At 54.1% G+C, this 25,261-nt stretch overlaps 2 protein-coding genes across 20 annotated transcripts; one reads left to right on the top strand and one right to left on the bottom strand.

Moving 5' to 3' along the window:
- Positions 1 to 1,296: 1,296 nt before the first annotated feature.
- Positions 1,297 to 15,001, top strand: Clcn2 (chloride voltage-gated channel 2). 12 transcript variants are annotated; one of them, XR_015632716.1, is made up of 24 exons: positions 1,297 to 1,733; positions 4,026 to 4,182; positions 4,335 to 4,466; positions 4,785 to 4,913; positions 5,001 to 5,134; positions 5,239 to 5,316; positions 5,400 to 5,478; positions 5,611 to 5,736; positions 5,839 to 5,923; positions 6,024 to 6,125; positions 7,212 to 7,296; positions 7,422 to 7,577; positions 7,890 to 7,959; positions 8,200 to 8,310; positions 8,587 to 8,800; positions 9,124 to 9,257; positions 9,442 to 9,614; positions 9,699 to 9,832; positions 10,001 to 10,077; positions 10,186 to 10,345; positions 10,480 to 10,518; positions 10,685 to 10,789; positions 14,284 to 14,370; positions 14,495 to 15,001. XR_015632716.1 is itself a non-coding variant. In XM_087575973.1 (24 exons), the coding sequence occupies exons 7-24, from the start codon at positions 5,435 to 5,437 to the stop codon at positions 14,687 to 14,689; spliced, it is 1,932 nt and encodes a 643-aa protein (XP_087432099.1). In that variant the 5' UTR covers positions 1,297 to 1,733; positions 4,026 to 4,182; positions 4,335 to 4,466; positions 4,785 to 4,913; positions 5,001 to 5,134; positions 5,239 to 5,316; positions 5,400 to 5,434; the 3' UTR covers positions 14,690 to 15,001. The 12 variants fall into 12 exon arrangements, 6 of the variants coding, with proteins under 6 accessions (XP_087432099.1, XP_087432096.1, XP_087432097.1 ...); XR_015632717.1 differs by having other exon boundaries at positions 10,286 to 10,345; XR_015632715.1 differs by having other exon boundaries at positions 9,718 to 9,832.
- Positions 14,923 to 24,861, bottom strand: Fam131a (family with sequence similarity 131, member A). 8 transcript variants are annotated; one of them, XM_087575215.1, is made up of 8 exons: positions 24,672 to 24,861; positions 23,437 to 23,498; positions 22,366 to 22,508; positions 21,915 to 21,961; positions 18,559 to 18,652; positions 18,208 to 18,390; positions 17,889 to 18,005; positions 14,923 to 16,549 (listed from the first exon to the last, which is right to left on the bottom strand). In XM_087575215.1, exons 5-8 carry the CDS (start codon positions 18,626 to 18,628, stop codon positions 16,089 to 16,091), a joined length of 831 nt encoding a protein of 276 aa, XP_087431341.1. In that variant the 5' UTR covers positions 18,629 to 18,652; positions 21,915 to 21,961; positions 22,366 to 22,508; positions 23,437 to 23,498; positions 24,672 to 24,861; the 3' UTR covers positions 14,923 to 16,088. The 8 variants fall into 8 exon arrangements, with proteins under 8 accessions (XP_087431341.1, XP_087431342.1, XP_087431340.1 ...); XM_087575216.1 differs by having other exon boundaries at positions 21,819 to 21,961; XM_087575214.1 differs by having other exon boundaries at positions 23,088 to 23,498.
- Between the last annotated feature and the right edge of the window lie 400 nt (positions 24,862 to 25,261).

Raw genomic sequence — 25,261 nt, forward strand, 5'->3', positions numbered from 1 at the left:
AGTCCCACCTCCGGCGGGTACCGCGCTGCGCCTGGCTCTACGGCGCCCCCTTCAGACCGTGGATCCCGAAGCGTGGAAAGCGAGGCTACCTAACCCAGCCAGGAACCTTGATCCTTGGCCCAGAGAAGCCCGGCCCTAGCCCTTCCCTGCAGTCCGCGTGCGGGTCGAGGGCACAGTCCACGCTGCAGGCAGGTGGAGCAGAACCCCGCCCGCAGAGCACCGGCCCTCCGGGACCTAATGCCCAGGCTCTCAGACTGTCACCAAGGTCCCCCACGCTGGTCTGAGCTGGCTCTGACCAGCTAGACATCTTCCGAGCCGGGTACGTCCGGTTTGGAAATTTGCCAGGATGTCACTCTCGGGTAAAGGAAAGCCCGCGCGCGTTGTGTCCTCCCTGGGGCTTCACCTCCTCGCCACCCCGGTCTTCCCTTGTCCCTGCTTGGCACTAGCCTCACACTGATCCCCTAGAACACTGCCAATTGAACTTGGTACTGCCTGTCACCCCACTGTACTACCCTCTTCTGGACACTGAAGTGCGCCTCCACCGGACATTGGACTTTCACTGGGAAGCGACAGCTTGCAGTACCTTCTTTCTAGGTGCTACGTCCTCTCATTACAGCCCCTGAACTGGGCACCCAGTTTCCTGAATGAATCTTCATCCTGGTACTAGTCTTCCTCCACAGGTTTCTGGACACTGTCCTCCCCAGTGGCTCCAACCTAACACTGCCCATCCCCTTTGTGCCCTCACCACCTTCTTCTTGCCCCTCCAAGGACCCTGAAAGACAATGTGGAGCCTCAATGTGCCGTCTCCTCGGGGCGTCAGCAGCTACTCAAATTCCCCCTTAAGCGGTGCCTGGGAGGAGCGACCTCTGCTCCCCCACATACCCGCCTCCCAGGAGCGGCCTCCCCCGCACCAATAGCTCCCTTCCCTCGGGCCTCACCCCTTCCCGTCCCCTCCCACCTCCACCTCCGCCCCTCTTTCCAGGCCTAGCTGTTCCAGGTGCACCTTCCCGGGGGAACCAGGAGGAAAGGAAGGAAAAAGAAGAAAGGGAGGCGACGGGGGAGCGGGCTCTCAGGCATCCTCCCAGACCCGTCTAAGCCGCCAGAAAGTGCGAAGCAGAGGCTGCCCCGGTCTGGCCTAGAGAGCCCGATTTAGCTTTTTTCAGTAGCCCCCTACCCCAGTCCAAGTGTCCCCACATCTCCAGCCCCTCCCGCACAACGCCGCAGCCGCGGGAGCGCCCATCCCTACCACGTGCCAGCAGACCCGCCCCCGTCCGGCCCCCGCACCCTCAAGGGGCCGGGTCAATCCCGGGCCTCGGTGGAGAAGGGGTGCGAGATCGTGTTGCAAGCGCCCCCTGCCGCCTCTCCGCAGACCAGGAGGCGGCCTCGATGCAGACCCCGGCCGGGCCGGGACGCCCCTGCAGATGGGCCGGGGCGGAGCAGCAAGCAGGGCACCGCCCTCGGCCCGCCCGCCGAGGAGGGTTCGCTAGCGGGAGGCTGAGCCTGCGGCGCGCGACCGGGGACCCGTCGCACTCTGCACTCGGCCGCCCGGGCTAAGGGGACAGGACGGGTGCGGGCGCGGGCTCAGCGAGCCGGGAGCTGAGTCAAGGCCAGAGCCCGAGAAGCAAGAGGAGGCAAGAGGACAGTGCACCGAGATGGCGGCCGCAACGGCCGCGGCGGCGACGGTGGCGGGGGAAGGGATGGAGCCTCGAGCGCTGCAGTACGAGCAGACCCTGGTAAGTGAAACCCAAGGGTTGCGCTACCGTACCACTGCTTCAGGTTGCCCTGGAAAGTGTGAAGACAGGCGGCCTACCCTAACCCGGCCCCAGCCTTCCTCAGCCGTGGAAACTGAGGTTCGGGATCCCCCAGGCTGTAGATTCGGGGTGTTGGAAAGCTGCTTGCTGATTTCTGACTGAGACTGGTGGCCTGCAGGAGACAATGACACTAGGTGCTTGGCCCAAGTGTCCTTACCCTTACCCTCTTCTGCATACACTTTTTTGTTTTCTTATCACTCGAAGCCAAGTTATAGCACCCAGTGCTCTTTCTGAGCAACCATCTATACCTCTGAACTTTCTCCACATGTCTGTCCACATTCAACACCCTTCCTGGGTCCCTGCTATGTACCTGGTACTAAGCTGAGCATAAGGACGGTAGGCAAGTGAGCAAACCAAGCCCAACCCCTGCTTTTAATGGCTCAAAGCCCAACATTGACCAGAACTACTCAGTCGACCCTTTTGGGAAAGGTGGCTTAGGTGGTTTTTGCCACCCCGGGCACTGAAGCTTTAGGGCTGATGCAGGAAGCAGGAATGGGTGTGAGAACTGAAACCTTTGTTCCAGCTGGATCTAGCCAGGTACCCCATCACCACCACCCACGCCCATGAAGTGTCCCTTGACCTCATAAGAAGCAGGGGTCCTGAGCTTTGAGATGACTCATGGCCACCATTGCTGGAGAGCCATTCACCATCATGTCACTAGAGTAAAGGGGGTGGGGGGACCCAAGCCCTAAAGAAAGAAACTGGCCCTGTGGCTCCTTTCTCTTTTTTTTTATCAGCTTAGGCTGGAATTTGCCCGGGAGGGCGGCAGGGAGGAACCTCTATTGGAGAGGGCCTGGGCTGTAACTGAGTCAGAGAGGTGCCCAATTACCAGGGACTGTGAAACAGGATGACTGGGAGAGGTGGTGGGTATGGGAATACAGTGCCCATAGTGGAGACAAGCCCTTTTTTTGGAGATGGCCAATATCCTGTCAATCCACAGGTCGAGGAGAGGGGCATTTGGCCACAGAAGCCAGGCACCTAACCTCTGAATGCTATCTCTTTCGCACCAGCGGCTGCCCCATCTCCTTGTGTCTGTGGAATGAGTTCTCAGGGTCAAGCGCTCCCTGCTCAGGCCTCTCCCACTTCCCCTCCTACCCTTTTGTCTTGCCCTCACCTCCTCCCACCTGCTGTGTTTCTCTGTACACTCTTCCTCCTCCCTGCTCTGGACACTGCCTTGCTTTCCCTTGACTCTCCCTTCTGCCTTTCCTCTAAAGTTCCTCTTCCCCTGCTTCGCCCTTTCTTCTGTCTCACCCTGTGTCTCTATCTTTCCCTCCCCCCCCCACCCCAACCCCAACAGGAGCCCTTTGTGTCCTGAAGCTCCGCGGGTGGCAGCCAGAATCTACTCCTCCCCACCCCCCAACACACGCCCGGCTTGGCAGGTCCAGCCGTAACACAGTCACGGCCTCGCCATCTACAGCCTCGGCAGTGGTCCCTCTGACCTGTCACTGTCCCCAAGTGCAGTTCCAGAGTAGGACTGAGGCCACCCAACACTGCCTACCCACCCAAAGAGGCTTTCCAGTTCAGCTGGGCTGACAGGCTAATGGGGGTTTGGGAGTAGAGAATGAGGACAAGGGGATTAGGGTGGGTGGGAAGGGTGCAGCTGGGTTGGTCACAGGCCAGAGGCCCAGCAGGAACGTGATAAGGATTGGAGCTGAGACCTCCGCGGCCCAGCTCTGCTGCCCTCTGCGGCCCAGCTCTGCTGCCCTCAGCCCCACCAGGCTCTTGCTGTTACACATGCGCCCTTGACCATCCCTCATTCTCTGACCTTCGCTCCTCCCACTTTTAGACTGCCTTAAGTTTTTTCATCTTTTCCCTCCTCTGGACCCTTCCTTCCCGCTCCACCCCTGACTTTCTGGAAGAGGACCAATTATTCTGCCACCCCCAGAGTTGTGTCCCTGTACCTTGTCTGTCCCCATCACTCTGGCCAGGACAGCCCCCACAGTCTGCAGTGTGCATTGTTCCCACACTCCAAGCCTGAGTATAAATTGGATTCAAGATGGGATATACTGTATGGGAGCTGAGCGAGGGGGCGGGGTCAACTACGGTGTGGGAGCTGAGCGAGGGGCGGGGTCAAATACAGTGTGGGAGCTGAGCGAGGGGGCGGGGTCAAATACAGTGTGGGAGCTGAGCGAGGGGGCGGGGTCAAAACCCAGGAAAACTCTGTCTCCCCACCTCAGCCACTCAGGCTTATGCCACATCTGTCCATTGCTCCAGATGTATGGCCGGTATACTCAGGAACTCGGGGCCTTTGCCAAAGAGGAAGCTGCTCGGATTCGCCTGGGAGGGCCTGAGCCCTGGAAGGGGTCCCCTTCTGCCCGGGCTACCCCAGAGCTCCTAGAATATGGACAGAGCCGATGTGCCAGATGTCGCAGTAAGATCCAGATTGGGGCAGGGACCCGGATGTTCTATATTGAGGAAGACAAAGACCATTAGAGCTGGCCACGGGGGATGGGGAGAAGCGGGGTACAGAGTAGGAACACATGGTACCAGCTTCTTCAAGGATCTTCCCTTCCTTGCTTCCAGTTTGTTCTGTACGCTGCCACAAGTTCCTAGTGTCCAGGGTCGGTGAAGATTGGATCTTCCTGGTCCTGTTGGGGCTCCTCATGGCATTGGTCAGTTGGGCCATGGACTATGCCATCGCTGTCTGTCTACAGGGTGAGGGCAAAGGCTGGGGAGGGCCGACCTGCTCCCTGCATGCCACAGTTGTTTAGGTAACTTGGCTACTGGCCACTTTCTCCGGCCAGTCTGACTGACCATCTCCAGGCAATAATGACTGCCACTTGCACATGCCACACCTCCCTGCCGTCCCTTGACAACTGTCTTATCTGCGACGGGCTTTGTCCCAGTAAATGCCTTCCAGAACCTCCCCTCTGTCCCCGCTCTGGACACTTGTCTTATCACTGTGTCCCAGTGGCAGGGAAGGTGCGGGTGTGTGTGCACTGGAAGCCCAGCGAGCATGTCTTCTACCCACAGCTCAGCAATGGATGTCCCGGGGCTTAAACACCAACATCTTACTCCAGTACCTGGCTTGGGTTACCTACCCTGTCGTCCTCATCACTTTCTCTGCCGGATTCACCCAGATCCTGGCCCCGCAGGCTGTTGGTAGGATAGGAGGAGCTGGGGGAGGCTCAAGCTTCCGGAACGGAACGGCGTCCATCAGATGACTCTTCTGGGCATGTATCTCTGCAGGGTCTGGCATCCCCGAGATGAAAACCATCCTTCGGGGAGTGGTGCTGAAAGAGTACCTCACCCTCAAGACCTTTGTAGCTAAGGTCATCGGGCTGACCTGTGCCCTGGGCAGTGGGATGCCCCTTGGCAAGGAGGTAATTGCAGGTTGGGGAATGAAGGAGTCCCTCCCATTGGAAGAAAAGGCCAGGCGAAGGTCCAGCAAGTCCTGTCCCTACTCACTCCCAACCCCTACCTCCAGGGACCCTTTGTGCACATTGCCAGCATGTGTGCTGCCCTTCTCAGCAAGTTCCTCTCCCTCTTTGGGGGTATCTATGAGGTAAGAGGAAAGTCCTAGGGATCTAGGGGAGGGGAAGGTGGGCTGCTGAGCCCAAGCTGACACTGCATCCCCACCCTTGCCAGAACGAGTCCCGGAACACAGAGATGCTAGCTGCCGCATGCGCAGTAGGAGTGGGCTGCTGCTTTGCCGCACCAATCGGAGGTAGACGGGGCTCCAGTCAGCACAGCCTGGGCCCTACATCTGGCCTCTCCTCCTGTACCCCTCTTCCTCTGGGAGTTAAGTCCATAGGTCAGACCCTGGCCTCAAGGGCGCTATCCTCTGCCCCCCCTGCAGGGGTCCTATTCAGCATTGAGGTCACCTCCACCTTCTTCGCTGTTAGGAACTACTGGCGGGGCTTCTTTGCGGCCACCTTCAGTGCCTTCATCTTTCGGGTCTTGGCAGTGTGGAACCGTGATGAAGGTGGGAATCGTAGGGGTGGGGGATCCAAGTGTTATTTAAGTGGGACACAAGTTAGACCTCCTCCCGCCGACCCTCACACCTACATACTTCTTCTCCCTTTAGAAACCATCACAGCTCTCTTCAAAACTCGGTTCCGACTCGACTTCCCCTTTGACCTGCAGGAGCTGCCAGCTTTTGCTGTCATTGGGTAAGGAGCTAAGGGGAGGGCGTAGGTCAGGAAGGAGGTTTCTATGAGAAGGCGTGTACTTCTCATGGAAACTCTAGCCCTGTACTTCTTGCTTCTTTAGTATTGCTAGTGGCTTCGGGGGAGCCCTCTTTGTCTACCTGAACCGGAAGATTGTCCAGGTGATGCGGAAGCAAAAAACCATCAACCGCTTCCTCATGAAGAAGTACGTTGGCCACAGACTCCTCTCCAGACTGTTCTGGGTTGTATAAGGACCACATGGGGAGAGAGGGAGGCACTGAGGATCCGAAGCAGAGACCCAGTCAAAATCAGGCGCTTTAGCAAGGTGGGGTACTACAGGTCTATGATCTCAGCACTACAGAGGCTGAAGCCGGAGAATTGTAGCAAATTCTAAGCCATCTGTGGCTACAGCGTGATACTATGTCTCTCTCAAGTGAAAACATAAAGGCTGCTACGGTTGGAAAATGCTTTGGTGTCCTCGTGCTGATTCTGGGAAACCAGCTGGAAATGGTTACTTCTGAACCCTAGGCACTGGCTGGGGACTTGGGATAAAAGACCAAGGTTTACTTAGGTCCTCAGGCCTGGTCCAGATAGCAGATAGTGTTTGTACCTCAGTTTACCCCGTGACTGGTGTGAATGAATGGATGAGTTATCTTCCGAGCATAGCTCTTTCCACTGTGAATGGGAGAACTGGGAATGTGAAGGTATTTGAGACATGAGAGCTGTTCCCTACAGGACTTGCGGTGACTGTATGAGAGCCCTTGGCTCCTTCCACACTGTCTTCCCTGGCTGGCCTGGAACTCTATATAGCCCAGGACGGCCCTGAACTCAGAGATCTACCTGCCTCTGCCTCCCAGTGCGAGGGTCAAAGGCTGCCTGCCCCCCCAGCTTACACTGCTGTCTCTCAAGTCACCACAGAGGGGCAAAGAGTGGCAAAGGCATCTTTAAGCCTGCATATCACTTGCCCTTCAGCTGGGGTTTCTGAGAGCAGAGGTGGTCACAGGCTTGTCCAAGAAGGGGCTCAACACGTGTTTGCTGTTGCTGCCACCTCCGGAGTAAGCGAAGGAGCCCTCTGCCACCAGCTCTTACAATAATCCCAGTCCACCATCACCCTTGGAGCTGTGGCATCAAACACAGTAAAAAGGCCCTACCCCCCCCCCACCACCCCCCCCAGGCGCTGTGCTTTGATAAGGCCTAGGCTCTGCCCTGAGCTTAGTCCTGAGATAAGCAAGAGCTCCTGGCCTATGGGAGACCTGTCTCTTGTCTGATTCTGTAACCCCTCTACCTCTAGACGGCTGCTCTTCCCCGCACTGGTGACTCTGCTCATCTCCACTCTGACCTTCCCCCCTGGCTTTGGACAGTTCATGGCCGGACAGGTAGCCCCTATGGGACTTGTGACACGCACACCCCAGCCCCCAGCAGCATGACTGGGATCCCTTGTTCCCATGCGCTCCTTCCTGGGGTCCTGTGCCCCAAACCTAAAGGATTGTGTTCACCGTAGCTCTCACAGAAAGAGACCCTGGTCACACTGTTTGACAACCGGACATGGGTCCGCCAGGGCCTGGTAGAGGATCTAGGAGCACCTAGCACTTCACAGGCCTGGAGCCCACCGCGCGCCAACGTCTTCCTGACTCTCGTCATCTTCATCCTCATGAAGGTGAGACTCCTTTCCACCGATATGGACCCCCTGACGTTTATTTACGCAGGCCGCTAACCGCTCCAGCACTCACCATGAATCAGAATATTGTGAGAAAGGGACTCCTGTCCCCGTGTTTAGAGATGGTGAGTCAAAAGACAAGTAGTAACTGTCCGAACAGTTGGTCAGATGTGAGGGCTTGAACCCAACCCATCTAGTTCTAGAGTCCTTTCTTTTTTCTTCGCCTCTGGGGATTCTGGGCTAGGATTGTGCTGAGAGGTGAGTAAGGCCTGCTTCCCTGAGGCCTCTGTTCTGAACCCATGCTGCCTACAGTTCTGGATGTCTGCACTGGCCACCACCATCCCAGTGCCCTGTGGTGCCTTCATGCCTGTCTTTGTCATTGGTGAGTCTGCCTCTGCCTGCCTCCCAGCCTGCCCCTCCCCTACCCTCTGGCTATGGTCTGTGGAGTCCTTCTCTGCCCAGGAGTGGGTGTTGACCCAACTCTTGCCCCAACCCCAACTCCCGTAGGGGGACTGCTACCCCTTTACTAAATGACCCACCGGCCCCTCCCCTACTCCCCTGACCCTCTCTCTTCCTAGTGTCCCCCCACTACCTCTCTCTCTTCCTAAAACCCTCCCTGAAGGAGCAGCATTTGGCCGGCTGGTGGGCGAGAGCATGGCTGCCTGGTTCCCAGATGGGATTCACACGGATAGCAGTACCTACCGGATTGTACCTGGAGGCTATGCCGTGGTCGGTGAGCACCCAGTTTTATTTGCTTCGTGGTGCTGGGGCTCAAACCCAGGGTATTGCACATGATAGGCGTGTATTTAAACTCTCAGGAGTATCCCCAGTCCATACCTGCATTTGGAGACCCTGGCCCAGCCAGACTGTGGGGTTCTGGTGCCCCCTGCTGGCAAGCCCAAGTACTGTATGGGACCACCCCGAGAGGCTCCCAGAGACCATGGGGAAGGAAGGGAAAGTATCCCGGGGAACTGAGCATCCTTGGGAGACTGGGCATGGCTGTTTCCAGGGGCAGCTGCACTTGCAGGAGCAGTGACACACACAGTGTCCACAGCAGTGATTGTCTTCGAGCTCACCGGCCAGATTGCCCACATTCTGCCCGTCATGATTGCTGTCATCCTGGCGAATGCCGTTGCCCAGAGCCTGCAGCCCTCCCTCTATGACAGTATCATCCGCATCAAGAAGCTGCCCTACCTGCCTGAGCTGGGCTGGGGCCGCCACCAGTATGGAGGGCCCAGTGCAAAGAGGGTGGGAGTGGTGGGGAGGCCTCCCAGGACCCTTGAGCCCCACCTCCAGCAAGGTCCCTTACCAGTAGGGCTGAGACGCTAACTATTTTGCCCTGCATTAGGACTGCCCTCACCCTGGGGGGTCTGTAGTTGGCCTCTACTGACCCAACCCGAGAGGAAGGTGGAGAATACTAACTGCCCTGTGCACCCTCCACTCCTACCCCACACACTGGTTCTGCAGCCGTCCTCATGACACCCTGGGCCAGCCTGGGCCAGCCTTCCATGCTGAGCGCACACTGACTGCCCAGTTCCATCTCCAGGCAGTACCGGGTACGAGTAGAGGACATCATGGTACGGGATGTACCCCATGTAGCCCTCAGCTGCACTTTTCGGGACCTGCGACTGGCACTGCACCGAACCAAGGGCCGTATGTTGGCCCTAGTGGAGTCACCTGGTGAGACCAAGAGGGGTCCCCGGTGTTATGGGCGTCTCCTAGGAGCACAGCTCAGGAAGGATTAAGCAGCCCAGAATGAGGCTTTTCCCATAGCTTCTGTCCAGGGCTCCAGCCTGGGTGTAGAAGGCAGCAGGTAGGAAGCTCTCGCTCCTGGCTCCTGAGTCCCTTCCCTTGCTCTGCCCAGAGTCCATGATTCTGCTGGGCTCCATCGAACGCTCACAGGTGGTAGCGCTACTGGGAGCACAGCTGAGTCCAGCGCGCCGGCGGCAGCACATGCAAAAGCTAAGGAAAGCCCAGATGTCCCCACCGTCAGATCAGGAGAGCCCCCCCAGCTCTGAGACGTCCATCCGCTTCCAGGTAAGGGAAAAACGACTCCATACACGCACACACTCCTAAAGTGTCAGCTTGTAGCCTCGCAGGTCCTGAACCATAGTCTCTCAGCCCCTTCCTGTCCATGTAGGTGAACACAGAGGACTCAGGCTTCCCTGGAGCCCATGGGCAGACTCACAAGCCCCTGAAGCCTGCTCTAAAGAGAGGGCCCAGCAACGCCACAAGCCTCCAGGAAGGTACCACGGGTGAGCCATTTCTCCTCCACTCCAGACAGAGCCTGAGCCACATTGCAGCTGAGTGGGGCTACCCACGTAGACAGGGAGGAGTTGGAAAGCCTCTCCCCCCTCACCCCTTGCCTTCTGCACCTTACCCATACCCACCTTGCCCCTCTGGACCTTGGGTTTGGAACACAGGCAACATGGAATCAGCAGGCATTGCCCTCAGAAGCCTCTTCTGTGGCAGTCCACCTCTGGAGTCGACGACGTCAGAAGTGAGTAGCCCAGATAGTCCCCTCTCCTGCCTGCCCAGCTCCCTTTCTGATTCTCCCGGTTAACCCTACAATGACTTCCACTCTGCCTGCTTCCTGCTCTCCTGTCAGCTCTGTCCCTGCAGTGTGCCCTTCCTCCTGAGCTCCATCCCATCCTTCACGTCCCCTCTCCCTATAACCTCAACTCCTCTCTGCTTTGGCTCTGACAAAGTTGGAAAAGTCGGAATCCTGTGACAAACGCAAGCTGAAGCGGGTCCGAATCTCCCTGGCGGTACGTGCCCCCACCCCCACCCCCTGCAGCTCAGGAAGCACCAGGCAGGGAGGGCGGTGGGGGGGGGGTGGGTCTAGGTGGGACAAACCTCCCAGAGCCGGGGGTACATCCACCTTCCTCTGTCTTCCTCCTAGAGTGACTCAGACCTGGAAGGCAAGATGAGTCCCGAGGAGGTGAGATGCCATTAGACTCTAGACTTTCCTCCTGGGCGTGTCCTCATCTTGGCTAGCTAACAGGAAGGACCACAAGGAGGGAGGCTGACAAACCCGGTGGCCTTCGGGGGAGGTGGGAGTGGACTTCTGGGTTCCCTCTCCCTAACTCGAAGTCTCTTCTCCTCAGATCTTAGAGTGGGAAGAGCAGCAGCTAGATGAGCCAGTCAACTTCAGTGACTGCAAAATCGACCCCGCCCCCTTCCAGCTAGTGGAGCGGACTTCTTTGCACAAGGTAGGCCAGGGTAGGGATGGGATAGTCCTACCTAGGTCTGGACTCGAGACAGTGCGGTCGGAAGGAGCAGGAGATAGTACACTTGGTGCAGTTTGTAAAACATAACGTTTCCGGCCATGGAACTCTCTGAGCCAGGACTCCCTCACCTTGTCCTGCTCCGTGGTGGAGCCAGGCATAATTTTTCCTCTGCTCAAGAGTTACCCCGTGGAATTCTGGACCAAAGCAGCAACAAAGACACAGCTTGAACTGGGTGGAAGCCAGAAGGCCAGGCCAGGGTCAGAGCTAGGCAGGAGGCTGCCAGAGCCCAACAAGGCTGATACACACCCACGCTGGAAAAAAAGGGGGCAGGGGCCAAAAAACAGGCCAGATAAGAAAATCTAATAAACAAGTAACAAACAGTCAAGAAGATGAGGCCACTGCAGTGAAGAGATAAACAAAGATGAGGGACACCAGTAGGGGCTTGGAATGTCAGACCCCAGAGAGTCTAACGTCAAGCAATTCAAGGGAAAACTGGTAGGAAGAGAGCGCGCGGCAGAGGGCAACAGGGAGAGAGAGGAATAGATGGAGACAGATGGGGCGCACACAGGAAGGGGCTCCTAAAGCTGGGGTGGCTGGCACCACTGGGCACCTGAAAGCTGCCGTGTAAAAGCAGGGAATGCAGGCCGCCCGGCCAGAGCCGTTTTTAACAGACATAATGTGTAAGCCTCCACTGGTGGGGACAGACAAGAGCAACGGGTAATAGCGTCAGTGGTCCCAGGGCTTCATCTCGGGTGGCGTCAGACACAAAGTGTGCTATAAAGTCAACATAATAAATACATTACAAGCAGAGGCCATGATGGGAAGGAGACAGGAAAAACGAAACAGCTGGGCGGTGGTGGCCGATGCCACCCAGGAGAGGCAGGGAGATCTGAGTTCAAGGCCAGCCCTGGTTTCGAGAGTAGCCAGGGCTACACAGAGAAACCCTATCTCAAAAAACAAGAAAACAAAATCCAAACAAAGAAAAAACAGCAAAAGGAACGTATAGGGACTTTTAGAGACCTCAGATCAAATGAGCAAGGAAGAGCTGCTGTGCTAGGAGCACAGAGGAGGAGGAAGAAGAGGAGGAGGAGGAGGAGGAGGGGGAAGAGGAGAAGAGGAGGAGGAGGAGGAGGAGGAGGAGGAGGAAGAGGAGATGGACGAGAAGATACAGCAAGCTGTACTTCAAGCCTGGCTTCCCAAGACCTCAAGTTTTCCCAGTCAGCAGCCATCTTTCTTTTTTAGAGACAGGATGTCATTTAGCACAAGCAGGCCTTGAACTGTGACAGTTTGCCTGCCTTGGTCTCTGGAGACTCAAGCCACGCACCATCACACCCTGCTATGAGTCCCTTGTCTGTCAGTCATACATAACGTCATGGCGACGTGCTTTCGGCGATTGCCACGTGCCAGGCACTATGCTAAGGTCTTCATGTAACTTAATTCTCACAGCCGCTCTAGCCGATGGGTGATGTCACATTCTCTGGCTGTCCTGGAACTGATTCCATATTCCAGTAATGCCACTTTCACAGCCTATAAACTTTACCATAAGCAACTATCAAAGCACAAAAGAACTCAGGGATCCACCTGGCTCTAACTCTGCCAGGATTAAAGGTGTACACCACCGCCGCCTGGTGTTACATTGCGATTATTATAGAAGGCTGTAAAATAAAATTGTATAAAGTAGTTAAGTAAACTGCCTAAAGTCACACATCCAGGGAGTAGCCAAGCTGGGCCTGAAGAAAGAAAGTCATTTGCCTGCATCAGTCTTCAGAGTCAGGCCCAAGACCCAGCTCTCCTGGCGAGGCTCTCAGAATTCTGTCAGAGGGCTCCGTTGTCCTTCCCCCTGTCAGTTCAGTTCCCGGGCCCACAATGGCTCCCTGGTGTCCAATTAAATTAAAATGAAAAAGAACAAAGTAGGTGTTTGTTATAAACTTAAACTACCACAGGAAGGAGAGAAGCCTCCAAGGAACGACTTACAGAAGTACACAGAACGGGAATGATAACATAAAAGATTAGAATTCTACAGATCCCATTCTAAAATAGAATCTATTATGAAGAGAGTAGTAAGCGGTAATCCGTTTCAGGTTCAGGAGGGGCACTTTCAGAGGATGAGGACACGAGGCTCTAGGAACCTCATGGTAGCAGGTAGCTAAGGTGACAGCAAGACTAGCTGAACCCTCATCCTCTCATGCCTGACTGTAAAGTTAACAAGTGGATTAGTCAGTCTGGGCTTCCCTATCTACAAGTCGGAATGGCATAAACTGAGTATGGTGATTGTATGCCTGCGGTCCTGACACTCAGGAGGTCAAAGGCATCCATGATACATATCAAGTTCAGGACCATCCTGATCTGTGAGACCTTCCCTCCAAAAGCCTGGGGAACCTAGGCACAGCAGAGTGGCAATGGCAAGGCTGGGCCACCCCAGGGAGTGCTGGGGCTACTTGGGTTGGAAAAAGCCATAGAATGGCAGAGCCCAGCTGGAGAGGCAGGAAGTAAGAAAACTCATTCCATTGTCTCAGTCCAGAGGATAGTGAGGCAGCACTGGGCAGAAGTAGGGCAGTGACTAGTGTGGCGAATGCCAGGCACAAGCTGTACACAGACCTATAAAAGCACATTGCCTGCTAGGTCACTACGATTAAGAATGAGCAGGAAAATGGAACTGTTTAATAGCTCCTTCAAAGACGGTGAGGAGGATTGTGTGACCTCAAGCTAGGAGATCTTACAGTAAAGATGTCCCCTCCCCCCCAGGGGAAAGACAAGGAAATCAAGGCTAATTTGTAGCATGTAGGGTTCCTTATATAACAAGAGATTGCTAACTACATGACAATTACAGGCATTGAAGAAACTTGATTTCAAAGGCTGAATTTCTAGGACAGGTGTGGTAGCACACACCTACCAACACTTAGGCGTTATAAACTCAAGGTCAGCCTGGGCTAAGTAGAGGCTTACCACTGGCACTACATACAGTTCAGTGGGTAGTGTCATATACCCAGCATATATGACACCCTGGCTTCCTTCCCCAGAGCCACCAAGACTGAGACTCTTGCTTAAGTATGCCAGGTCCTGACCTTCCCATAAATTTAGTGTAAGAAAGTATGCAAGACGTAAGACACTTGGGCCCACCCATCTTGAATCACCTGTTATGCCAAGAGGCTCGTAAATGTACCCCGAACAGTAGATAACCAATTCCAGGAAATGCCAGGAGCTGTTTTCAAGACAGCAAATGGAAACTGTAGATAACGTCTAAGCCTGGTGAATGTCAGTCACATCTGAGGGCTTGGGAAAGCGTCATACAAGCAGCCTCCAGACTTTGGGTTCTAAGCTTTGGGACACGGGAACATTCTCAGAGCTCAAATTTCCCTCCAGCAGTCCCTCCCACTGTCACACCCCCAGTTTTCCCTGGACCCCTTTGGCCTGTGGTTGATTCTGAGATGCTCCCTTGAATATCAAGCCCAGTGTTTCTGCTCCCTGTTCTGCAGACCCACACCATCTTCTCGCTGCTGGGAGTGGACCATGCTTATGTCACCAGCATTGGCAGACTCATTGGGATTGTCACCCTAAAGGAGGTGAGGTGACGTGGACAAAGCCACTTAACACTTCCAAATAGCATCCGAGCTGTCTGGCTCCCCCAGGGGACATGCTGGGGAACAGTCTGAGTAGGGGTCACACATCTAACTCTTACCTTTCCAGCTCCGGAAGGCCATTGAAGGCTCTGTCACAGCACAGGGTGTAAAAGTCAGGCCACCCCTTGCCAGTTTCCGGGACAGTGCCACCAGCAGCAGTGACACAGAGACCACCGAGGTGCATGCACTCTGGGGGCCGAGATCCCGCCACGGCCTCCCACGAGAGGGTACCCCCTCTGATAGTGATGACAAGTGCCAGTGACCCCCATACTGGACGGCCTGTCTTCCTTCTGCAAGCCAGCAGTGACCAGAAGCTGGAACCTGAGGCCATCCTCACTGTGGGCTGCCAGCTCCCCCATTTTCAACACCTCCCAGCCGGAGGACCAGCAATGCTCTGGCAGGAGGTGGGGTTCTGTGGCCCCTGCCTCGTCTTTTGAGAAAAGGGCAGAACTAAAATGGGTTTATACTGGAACCTCCAATGACAAGATGTATATAGAAATTTACAAAGATTTTTATATTAATTTAATAAAACAATAAATAGAATAAACACCTAATTAGCCACTCATGTATAGAACACTTGTGCTATTGGCTCATATTTTCTTCACCTTGGATCCTCTTACCTATTGCCCAAGCCTCTGAGATTCATCGGTGCAGCCACCTACCAAGCCCAGTGTCCCCGTAATATCAGAACTGCCAGAGGCCTCCACTGCCTGATCTGCAACACCCTCCCTGGGACAGGGCCCCCTATCACTGTGGCTACAGCCTTCCATCTACCAAGAAAAGCACTACCCTCTTTCCTCCCCCAAGGACAGCTACTCCCTCGTGCTGTCCATTCATTGGCACAAATCGGGCTCCCCAGGTGGCCCCCTTGTGGTCCTCTATGAAAAGACAAGGCCCTCCCGGCTCGGTAACAACCAGAGCCCGTCCATTTTCCAGCTCCGCCCTACTGAGACTCTGCATGTACCCACACAACCTTGCCATGCTGGGAAAGGGCCGGGGTAGAGGGGAGGGAAGGAGAGAGGGGCAAGGGCACACTCTTTCATCATCCCCAGTGCCTCCCAAAGAAGATCGGCTCAAAGAACAGACCAGAAGCCCCCTGTCTTTAGGGAAAAAAAAGGTTTAGAGACAATGGAGGGGGAAAGCACAGCAGAGCCCAGGTAGGCAAGGGGACCCTTAGGGGACGGCTCAATCTGTAGACTCCGGCAGGGCAGGAGCCAGCCCCACAGGGGGAGGTGGTTCAGTCAAGCACTGCACATGGACTTGGAAGAGAAAAGCAGAGGAGAGGGGCATGGGAGAGGGTGGAGGATGTGTGGCCGGGCTTCCTCCGTTTCCACCTTCCCAGCCCAGCCACAACCCTCTCAGGTTCACATCCCAGGAGGAAATGTGGCATTTTGGATTCAAGAAACATGAACGTCACTGTCTGCCACAGCTGTAGCCATGCCCCAGAGGCCCCGGGCAAGCCCCGGCAAACCCCAAGAGTGGAAGCAGGACATGCGCCCCTAGCCTGGCCCCTGCCTCCTCTCCAAACACTTTCATGCAAAACACACAACGGAGAAGTGAGTGCTCCCAGAAGCCCTCTAAAGCTTCAGAGCCCACGTTTGGCCACAGAGGCTCCGCCCCAGGCAGCGGCCTGGGGAGATGTGCCGCCGGGCACGTCTGGGTCACTGGTCCACCTCATCCTCATCTAAGGATGCGACCCCAGAAGAGGCCACCTCAGAAACTTGCTGCTGTCGTTCCCAGCTGCCTGTGGGCAGTGGGCAGAGCAGCTGGCAGTCCTTGCAAGAATCGGGCTCCTCCTCGGCAGGGGAAAGGCAGGATTCTGAGAGCGGTGAGTTGTAAAGCGAGTCCTGGGCCTCCAGCGGACCCAGGCTGCGGAAGGCACTTTCCCGGCTCGGGGGCAGTCTAGCAAGGAGCAGCTCTTCACCCAACATCTGGGAGGTCATCCTGGCTGGGGAGCCCAGCAACCCATCCTCCAGGCTGCACAGACTAGAGCACAGGGTATCCGGGGACACGGTCTGTGAACAGTCGCTCTCTGGTTCCACAGAGCCCTGGCGCACAGGCCGGGAGAATCTACGACCTGTGAAGAGGTCCTGGAGGTGGGACCCCAGAGGTCCAGCCATGTCTATGAAGGGAAGAAAGAAAACAGCTTTGCTGGCCCCATTTCAGTGGGTCGATATGGAAATACAAACCCCCAACACCCTTCTATCCTTATCACAGCTGTGGGGAAAGGGTTTAATAGGGGAGTCAGTAGGAGCTGGGTAACATGAACAATTCTTAGTTTTTGATACAACAGTTCTTTCGCGGCGAATTAGGAATTCTAATAATATCTGCCTTATAGTATCAAATTATACTATACTAAGAGGAGGCAAGCAATCGATGCAAGACTACTATACGACCGTACAGGTCGCTCGTTACTCAGGGCAGTAAAGGCTAAATTGCCCTTGCTCAGCTCACTAAGCAGGGCATCCTAACCACGGGGCTGTGCCCCGTGGTTAATTTGCTCAAAGATTACACGCAGACTTTCAATAAATGTTCAGGTTAGCCTGAGCTATATAGTAAGTAGCCTGAGCTATATAGGAAGACCCTTTCTCAAAATTAAGACCAAAAAAAAAAAAAATCGTAAGACACTTATGTTCCCACTTTGGCCTTAAGCATTCAACTCAGTCCCCTCTGGACCACAGCAGCTCCCCTGCTCCTGCTTTAAATGCAGGTTTGGCCTTGAAAACCTTGTTAATTAGGCAGAGGAGTAGGAACTAGTAGGTGATCTTCAAAGGCAAAGAGTCAGGGACTGGGGGCAAGGGTCCTGTAAGGCCAGCCACCAGGAGCTGCAGAGAAAGCTGGCCACAGAGTCCAAGGGATAGAAGATAAAAGAGGAGCTGAGCACAGCTGCAAGGCCCCCAGGGTCCCTCTCTGAAAGCGCTGGCCCAGAGCAAGACCCACAGGCTAGAATACAAAGACGCTGAGCCTGAGCCAGCATCCTGTGGAGGCCAGGCCCAGCATGCCTTCCTGTTTGCTTGGGATCGCTGCCCTGTGAGGTGCTGGGTACTGTGCGGCCAGATCGTCTGTCTGTCCAGCCACAGCCAACCAAAGGCCTCTCAAAGAGGTAAGGCAAGGGTACCGCAGATTCTTCTGGAAACAAGAGCTATATAGGAAGCCATGGGGTAGGGAAGAGGCACCAAGTCCCCTGAGCTCGGTTCTCCTTTATTCTGAGAACTCCTGGGCTCACTACGCACAGAGCAGAGCACAGGCCCAGCACCTACAGAAAAGAGCTGTTCCATTTCCAAGTGCTGTTTTCCCACCTGAGTGTAGCGGGTGATCTTTGTCCTTACGGTGTCGAGGTCAGCCTGGATAGTCTCTTTCCTCCTGTCTGGAAGACTTTTAAGTTGCTCTGGGAGGCTCGGAGTGAATCACCACACCTACCAGGCGAGCTCGCCCGAGAAGCAGCGTGAAATGTTCCTCACCTGTATCAGCTCCCCCAGTAAAGTCCTCATCATAAGAATCGTCCGTGGAGTCATCGCCGTCCACTGAAGACCATGCCCGGAGCTTGGCTTCTGCAATAGCAAACTGCTCGGCCACTCCTATAGAGAGACACAGAGTTCGCTGACATACACAGGAGCTAAGCTAAGACTTGGGTTTTGCTTTGCAGACAGGAGATGTCCCTGAGGTCTCTGGGCAGAGAGAGGTGTATGGAAGAGCTCCAGCCCAATGCCAGATCCAGTGAGATTAGACACAGCAGCCCTGTGATAAATCTGTAGGGCTAATTCCCTTCCTGCTACCTACCTGCTGCAAAGCGAGCCTCTTGTTCGCCCTCACTGAGGTCTGAATAGGAGGAAAAGGCTGATTCCAGAGCAGCCGGTGAGTCACTAGGCTTGCTCCAGCCCTTCCATTCGATAAGGTGAGCCACACGGCCCTGGGCCATGGCTGTGGGCTTGGTCACGTGGTCCTTCACTACCTGGGAAATACCTAGAGGTGGGAGCAAGAGGTCGGGTTGAGGGCAAAGGAACAGCCGGTATGGAAGAAGGTGAAAAGGGTTACAAAGAAAAGATTCCCACAGTAATCAGTCCCACAAGACACGAGGAAAAGAAGGAAGGAAGGACAGAGCGGGCAGAGGGGCAGACGTGGGGCATGTACCATGCAGGGACGATCTGGCCAGCGCGGCAATCTCCTGGATGGTTAGAGCTCTCCGGGACTTGGGCAGCATCGCGACTGTGTCTCCAACATTCACCTTGAGTGACACCATTAGAAGGTCAGTGCCCCTGACAGAAACAACCTTCTTTCCAACATGCTTCTGCGTACACCAAAGCCCCACTGGGAGCTGGGAGCTAGAAGAATGCTAGGACGGAATGTTATGGATGGCCTATATGTGGGATAGTGGCATAGTGGCCACTTGCATGCAGAAAGGCCTAAGAAGCTGGAGTCCACAAACTAGCCCCCATCTTCCTAGGGAGCAATGGAGGCTGAGGCCCAAGAGAACAAAAGCAGAGCTGAGCCTCCACTTCCCCAGCTCCCAACAGGGAAGGAGACTATAGAAGATATGAAGAACAGAGCCTCTGAAGAAAGGATGGGCCTGGGGATGTGGCACACGCCTTTAATCCCAGCACTCAGGAAGCAGAGGCAGGTGGATCTCTGTGAGTTTGAGGCCAGCCTGGTCTACAGAGCGAGTTCCAGGACAGCTAGAGAAACCCTGTCCTTGAAAAAGAAAAAGAAGGCTGGGGATTTAGCTCAGCGGTAGAGCGCTTGCCTAGCGAGCGCAAGGCCCTGGGTTCGGTCCCCAGCTCCGAAAAAAAGAAAAAAAAAATGGAAAAAGAAAAAGAAAACAAAAAAAGACAGGAAAGGAAGGAAGGGGGAAGGAAGACAGCTAAGGCAGACATGGCCTGAAGGTTTCCCCCTCTCCTTCGTCTGCTTTTAGATATATGTCCAGCTCTTTCTAGACTGCCTGCCAGACCCACTCACACAGCATGACCAAAGCCAAGGCAATACATTCTCTTCCTCACATCTTGGTTTGTTTCCTAACTTCCTATTTCCCCACAACCATTCTCTATTTCTCAGGATCGGCTCTGCCCTAGGCTGTGCCTGCACACATCTGATCCTAAAATCCAGCGACGGTGCCAGGGAATGTAACTCGGTTGATATGGTGCTTGCCTAACATTCAGGAAAGCACCACTTGGTCCCCCAGCACCACATAAACCAAGCCTTGTGACAACCAGCACAGGATGCTAGTTGGGAGGTGAAGGCAGAGAATCAGAAGCTTAAGGTCATCTTTGGTGGGCTGGAGAGATGGCTCAGTGGTTAAGAGTACCGACTGCTCTTCCTAAAGGTCCTGATTTCAAATCCCAGCAACCACATGATGGCTCACAACCATCTGTAATGGGATCTGATGCCCTCTTCTGGTGTGTCTGAAGACAGCTACAATGTACTTATACATAATAAATATTTAAAAAAAAAAAAAAAGTCGGGGCTGGGGATTTGGCTCAGTGGCAGAGCGCTTGCCTAGGAAGCGCAAGGCCCTGGGTTCGGTCCCCAGCTCCGAAAAAAAGAACCAAAAAAAAAAAAAAAAAAAGTCATCTTTGGCTATTAGGAAATTGAAACTAGCCTGAGCTACATAAGACCCTATCTCAAGACAAACATATCTCTGACAACAAAGAATCCCTCCTGGGGCTAGAGAGATGGCTCAGTGGTTAAGAGCACTGACTGCTCTTCCAGAGGTCCTGAGTTCAAATCCCAGCAACCACATGGTGGCTCACACAACCATCTGATGCCCTCTTCTGGTGCGTCTGAAGACAGCTACAGTATATATATATATATATATATAAAAGAATCCCTCCTGTTCAGACGTCGAAGGTGTCCTTGACACTGTTCCCACCACTGCTTCCCTTCAGCCTCCCCTTGGGCCTCCCCAGGTTAGCACAGGTCATCCATCCCCAGCCTCCTTACTTTCTCAGCCAGGAAACCTGCAGTACAATCTCTTCTGTTCTCTCATGCTCCATCACTCCCCATCTTTCCAGTTGTGACTAAAGTATCACCCCCTCAGAGAGGCCTTTCTGCTACTCAAATAGTGGTCTGTCCTCTCACTAGAGTCTCCAATGAGTCACTATATTCGATCAAGGAGCCATTAATAGAGCCTACTTGCCAGGTGTAAATATGGTTTTCCTTCATCGGTCTTTGCCTCTTTGAGGAATTCAATTTTTTATGATCACTGCTACAGCCCAGCGTTTAAACAGTGCCTAGTAATAAGTAAATGTATGGGCCAAGTGAATAAGACGAAGTATAAAAGGTACAGTTTCCCAAAATACAGTGAATCAAAATGTCTTCATTTCAAAACTTGCACAATGATACATAGAGAGACATACATGTATATACGGGTAAATGCATGAGAATGCCATAATGAAAACATGATGAAAAATAGTCTGTACACTAACTAAATCTAAAATTTTGGGTTCTTTTGGTTTGCATGTGTGTGTTTTAGAGAAAAAGAAAACTTTTTAGAGAGATGGAGAAATGGCTCTGAGGTTAAGAGCATTTGCTGCTCCTACAGAGGACCCAAGTTTGGTTCCCAGGTCACTCCTGTTAGTCTAGCACCAGGAGACCAAACACCTCTGGGCTCCATGGGCATACCCACACACATAATTAAAGATAATTTTTTAAAACGTTAAAAAGAGGGGGCTGGAGAGATGACTCAGAGGTTCAGAGCACTGACTGTTCTTCCAGAGGACCTGAGTTCAATTCCCAGCAACCACATGGTGTCTCACAACCATCTGTAATGGGATCCTGGAATCCAACATCCTCTTCTGGTGTGTCTGAAGACCATAACCATGTACGTACATAAAACAAATAAACAAATCTTTTTTTAAAACGAATTTTAAGTTTTTTTTATAAAAAGAAATAGTCTTTTTTTTTTTTTTTTTTTTAAGGATCTTCCTCTGTTACTCAGGCACTTAAGGACTCTGCCACACGGAGGCTCCTGCCTTTCCCAGACCTTCTTGAAGTCCAGCGCTCATTTCTGCCTAATACCACCAAATTCTTTCACCTTCCTGCCTGCCTCAAGGGAAAGGAACTAGCTTTTTAGGCCAAGAAGGTTTTCAAAACGCTTTAAGAAAAAATAGCCTTACAAAAATGCTCCCTGTAACTTAAGGCCACACGTGTCTCTTAGTAATAATGCTTCAACCCATAGACTTACTCTTTTTTATCACCCTCCACTCTCACGCGCGGCCCCTCCCATGATCTGTACTACCTTGTACTCTAGAGGGAGCAGGAGATGGCAGGGTCAGAGTTAAATCCATATGAGCTCCTAAATCCATCCTGTACCTGACTTAGTGCGCCTTTGATTCGCCCCAGCAAATGTTTTCCTATGCTGAACATAACTGAGGCACACACCCCCTTCCCAGCATTACCTAATTCTCCTCCATCATGGTTGGTTCCACCTGGCACAAGCGGCCTCCACCTGCCCCTTGACCTCAGGCCCATCCTCCGTCCCTCTCCTTCAGTACCTGACTGACAGGGCCTCCTGATTGGCGCCGATAGCCTCTGGCCAGGCCTGTGGGAAGGAGAACCTGGCGGGTGTTTCCTGGCCCGCTCTCCCTCCCTCCCCTCTTTTCCCCCAGCCGGGGCCATCCATGCCGGGCGACGCTCCGCGCAGCTGCGGCCCTGGCCCAGAGAAAAGGTGTATATCTCCCTGGCAACCCATCACCATGCAACAGGGTCTCCCGGGATACGGCCTGGGATGCGCTGACGTCAGCACCGAAGGCGTTAGCAAGCCAGCCCGCTGGCACCACGCCGAGCAGAGCAGACCGGCGCGGGGGCGGCCTGCCGGATAGCGCCTCCGCTAGCAGGAAAAAGAGAGCCCGAAGCAGGATGGTGAAGCAGGAACGGGGAGGGGTCACACGAACCCTCAATGTGAACGCCACACCCCGCCAAACATGCACAGAAAAGGCGCAGCACCTCTGGCAAGTCCTGGCTGTCCACGGAAGAAGGACGAGGGGACCGGCTCCAGCCTCGGAGAGTCCGAGCAGATCCCAGAGAGGACAGAGAGAGACCTCGAGGGAGTTCGATCCACTCCACAGCCCAGGCAGGGTCCGAAGCCACTGAGGAGTCGGAGGGAAAGGTGTTCACATCCCCCACATCTACCAAGACTGCCATTTTCACCATGGTACCGGGTGTCATTCTTTATTGCCCCTCCCCCATCTCGCAGTCTGAGACCATGTACTTTCCTGTACCCTGAAACCCCTTATCCCACAGCTCTGACTGTGGGGACCCTTTTGTGGCAGCCCTAAGGACACCTTCCTGTACAACTATTTTGCCACCAGAACTTAAGGTGAAACCCAAACATGGGTAAATCCTGAACTCTTCTCCCAGCTTCTCAACCCTTAGAGAGTACATGCAATTTGCCCACCAACACTGTCCCCCTCCCACTCTTTCTTCCCGTCATCTTTCCTCTAACCAATCTCAACTGATCTACGACTTTATTCTTTTCCAACAAACCCATGATTTTTCTAAGTTTTCACTCTTGTAAGCCATTACCTAACCGCCCCAATCTGAGTCTCCCCACCTCGGTCTGTTTCCCAATATCTAAACCAGAATGATTTTTCCTCTCCACTTCTGGCATCCCTGTCTCCTTGGTTTCCCATCGCTTCCCAGATCACAACCATGGTCTGTGCTCTCACCTCTGCGACTTGTCTGACAAGTCCATCGTCCTCCAGGCCCTTCGCGCTGCCACAGAAACATTTTGCCCAGCACCGAAATCATAGGCATGCTGGCTGTGTTGATGCAGGGAGCCCAAAGCCTGAACTGCTTCAGGCTCAGCTTCCAGTTCTATTCTTGTTTTGGCTCCGGATGCTGAGCCTGTCCCCTCCCCACTTGGAACTTGTGCCTAGTCACATAAGGAGAACACTCCTGTCTCATAGCTTTGAGGAAGTGGGAGTGCCAGGGACCTCGCCAAGTTCTCTGGCTTGTGGAGCTGAGGCTCACCCTTAGCTTACACAGTGCCAACTGGCCGTGTACATCACAACTAACCTTTTAGCTGGAGCAGGCGCCTCTGTCCTTGGGCCTCAGCCAGTTGGTGGTCCCCAGAAATGCTACCAACCAGAAAGAAGGCAGGTTACTGTCTATGCCTGAGCCCTAGCTGGTACGTCATCAGGGCTCTCAAGACCAGTCCTGAGGTCAGTTAAACTCTCCCCTGACAGGGGAGACCTGACAGGAAGGGATGATTTCTTGAACTCCGTGCAGAACAGGAGAGATAGAGTGCCCTGCTACTTCTCAAATTCATAACCCACGAGGTTATTTCTGGGTCTGCACATCCCAGAATTCAAGGGAAGTACAAATTTCAGCCAGAGTTTACTTGTAAAACAACCTCAAATATCAACCATACTAATGCTCTGTGTGATTAGCCATCTGCTTGGAAATCCTAGGACTCATTCCACACGCATTCCTTGACATAGGAGGTAGACTGGCTGACCTAGAGCTAAAGCACTCCACCCAAAATACACACACACACACACACACACACACACACACACACAGGTCTTCATGGAAACCAGGAGGCCTGGGCAGGGCTCAGCTGTTATGAGAAGACTCGATGATGTCCCGTCTCTGGACTTTTTCTCCTCAGACAAAGGTGATTTGTTTGTTTGTTTGTTTTGGGGGGTTAATAGGAATAAAATTATGTTAGCGTGAGAGATTATCAATTTGTTCACAGATGCTCCACCTGGGGCTTCGGACCGTTTAATTAACCAGCTGGCTCTGAAGCTTGGAGCAAGTGTTAGGCAAAAATTCCGTGGTGGGGTACTTGGCCAGCATTTGCAAGCTGACTCCTGAGGATGATAGCACCCAGGTAGGAGAGGCAGGTTCAGAGCAAAGAGCCACTCCTAAGACAGTGAGATCAGAGAGGTAGGTGTAGCCAATGAAGAATGTAGATACAATAGGCTAGTTGCCAGGAGCCAGGAAGGAGGGGGCCGCAGGTTGTCCTGTGGCTCCCAGGCTGTGCCCCTGCAGCCACTCAGCAGCAGGAATACAGGCAAAAAGCAGAAGGTGAGTACACCACGGAAAATCCCAGTAGCAGGCAGGCCACAGAACAAGCCAGAGTCAGTTAGCCCCCTCGCAGTACGCTCATCTGGCCCAACCCGCCTCCCTGACGCAGGCTCCTCCCTCTCCTTATACCAGCCCCCTCCTCACCGCCCCTACCACCCACGGTCCCACCTGGCAGCTGTGTAGCCCAACTCCCTATCCGTGCTCCGGCCTCCGCCTCTTACCCTGACCGGCTGAGCGCCGAGAGCCAATACAGCCCATGGCAGGGCACCCAGGCACGCTAGCCCGCGCTCGGGACCCGGGCCATCGCCTTGCAGAGGGTCGGGCCGCGGTCACCACCAGGGAGGGGACAGCCTGTGAGAAGGGGAGGGGGTGGGAGCAGCGCGTCTGCTGCCGCTCCCGAGAGAGGGGAACAGGGCCGGTGACGTAAGCGCGGGGCCGTGCCCACCCAGAACAGGCGGGGCAAGCCTACGTCACAGCCACTCAGTGACAGCCTGGGTCTCACAGAATCTCCAGTCCACTGCGGAGCTATACTGAGGACAGAAGCCGGTAGGCCGTGCAGTCATTTTACAAGGGACATCCCACTTATGGCTTCTACAAGGGCTTCAAACTCAGGGCCTGGATCAATCCAGCAGAAACTTAAGTATCCTACAGCACTCCTCTCCCGTTTCATCATGTCAAACTGATGCCATGATCCCAACCCTTCAGAAAAGCAATTCCCCAGGTTCCCGAAATTTTCTGATAGGTAAACAAGTATCAATGAGTGAACAAATCTGGTATACTCCAACGGTTCAGATCAGTAAAGAGGCAATAA

Source organism: Rattus norvegicus, chromosome 11, assembly GCF_021556685.1.
Source record: "Rattus norvegicus strain SHRSP/BbbUtx chromosome 11, alternate assembly SHRSP_T2T, whole genome shotgun sequence".
NCBI lineage: Eukaryota > Metazoa > Chordata > Mammalia > Rodentia > Muridae > Rattus > Rattus norvegicus.

Coding starts and splice junctions, on each gene's coding strand:
- Clcn2 (NM_017137.2), top strand. CDS start 1,653: ATGGCGGCCGCAACGGCCGCGGCGGCGACGGTGGCGGGGGAAGGGATG. Junction 7,578..7,889: donor TCATCTTCATCCTCATGAAG/GTGAGACTCCTT, acceptor TGCTGCCTACAG/TTCTGGATGTCTGCACTGGC. Junction 9,833..10,000: donor CCTCCAGGAAGGTACCACGG/GTGAGCCATTTC, acceptor TTTGGAACACAG/GCAACATGGAATCAGCAGGC.
- Fam131a (XM_087575213.1), bottom strand. CDS start 23,175: ATGCCTATGATTTCGGTGCTGGGCAAAATGTTTCTGTGGCAGCGCGAA. Junction 18,006..18,207: donor AGAGGCTCGCTTTGCAGCAG/GTAGGTAGCAGG, acceptor GTCTCTCTATAG/GAGTGGCCGAGCAGTTTGCT. Junction 16,550..17,888: donor TACTGGGGGAGCTGATACAG/GTGAGGAACATT, acceptor TTCCCTTCATAG/ACATGGCTGGACCTCTGGGG.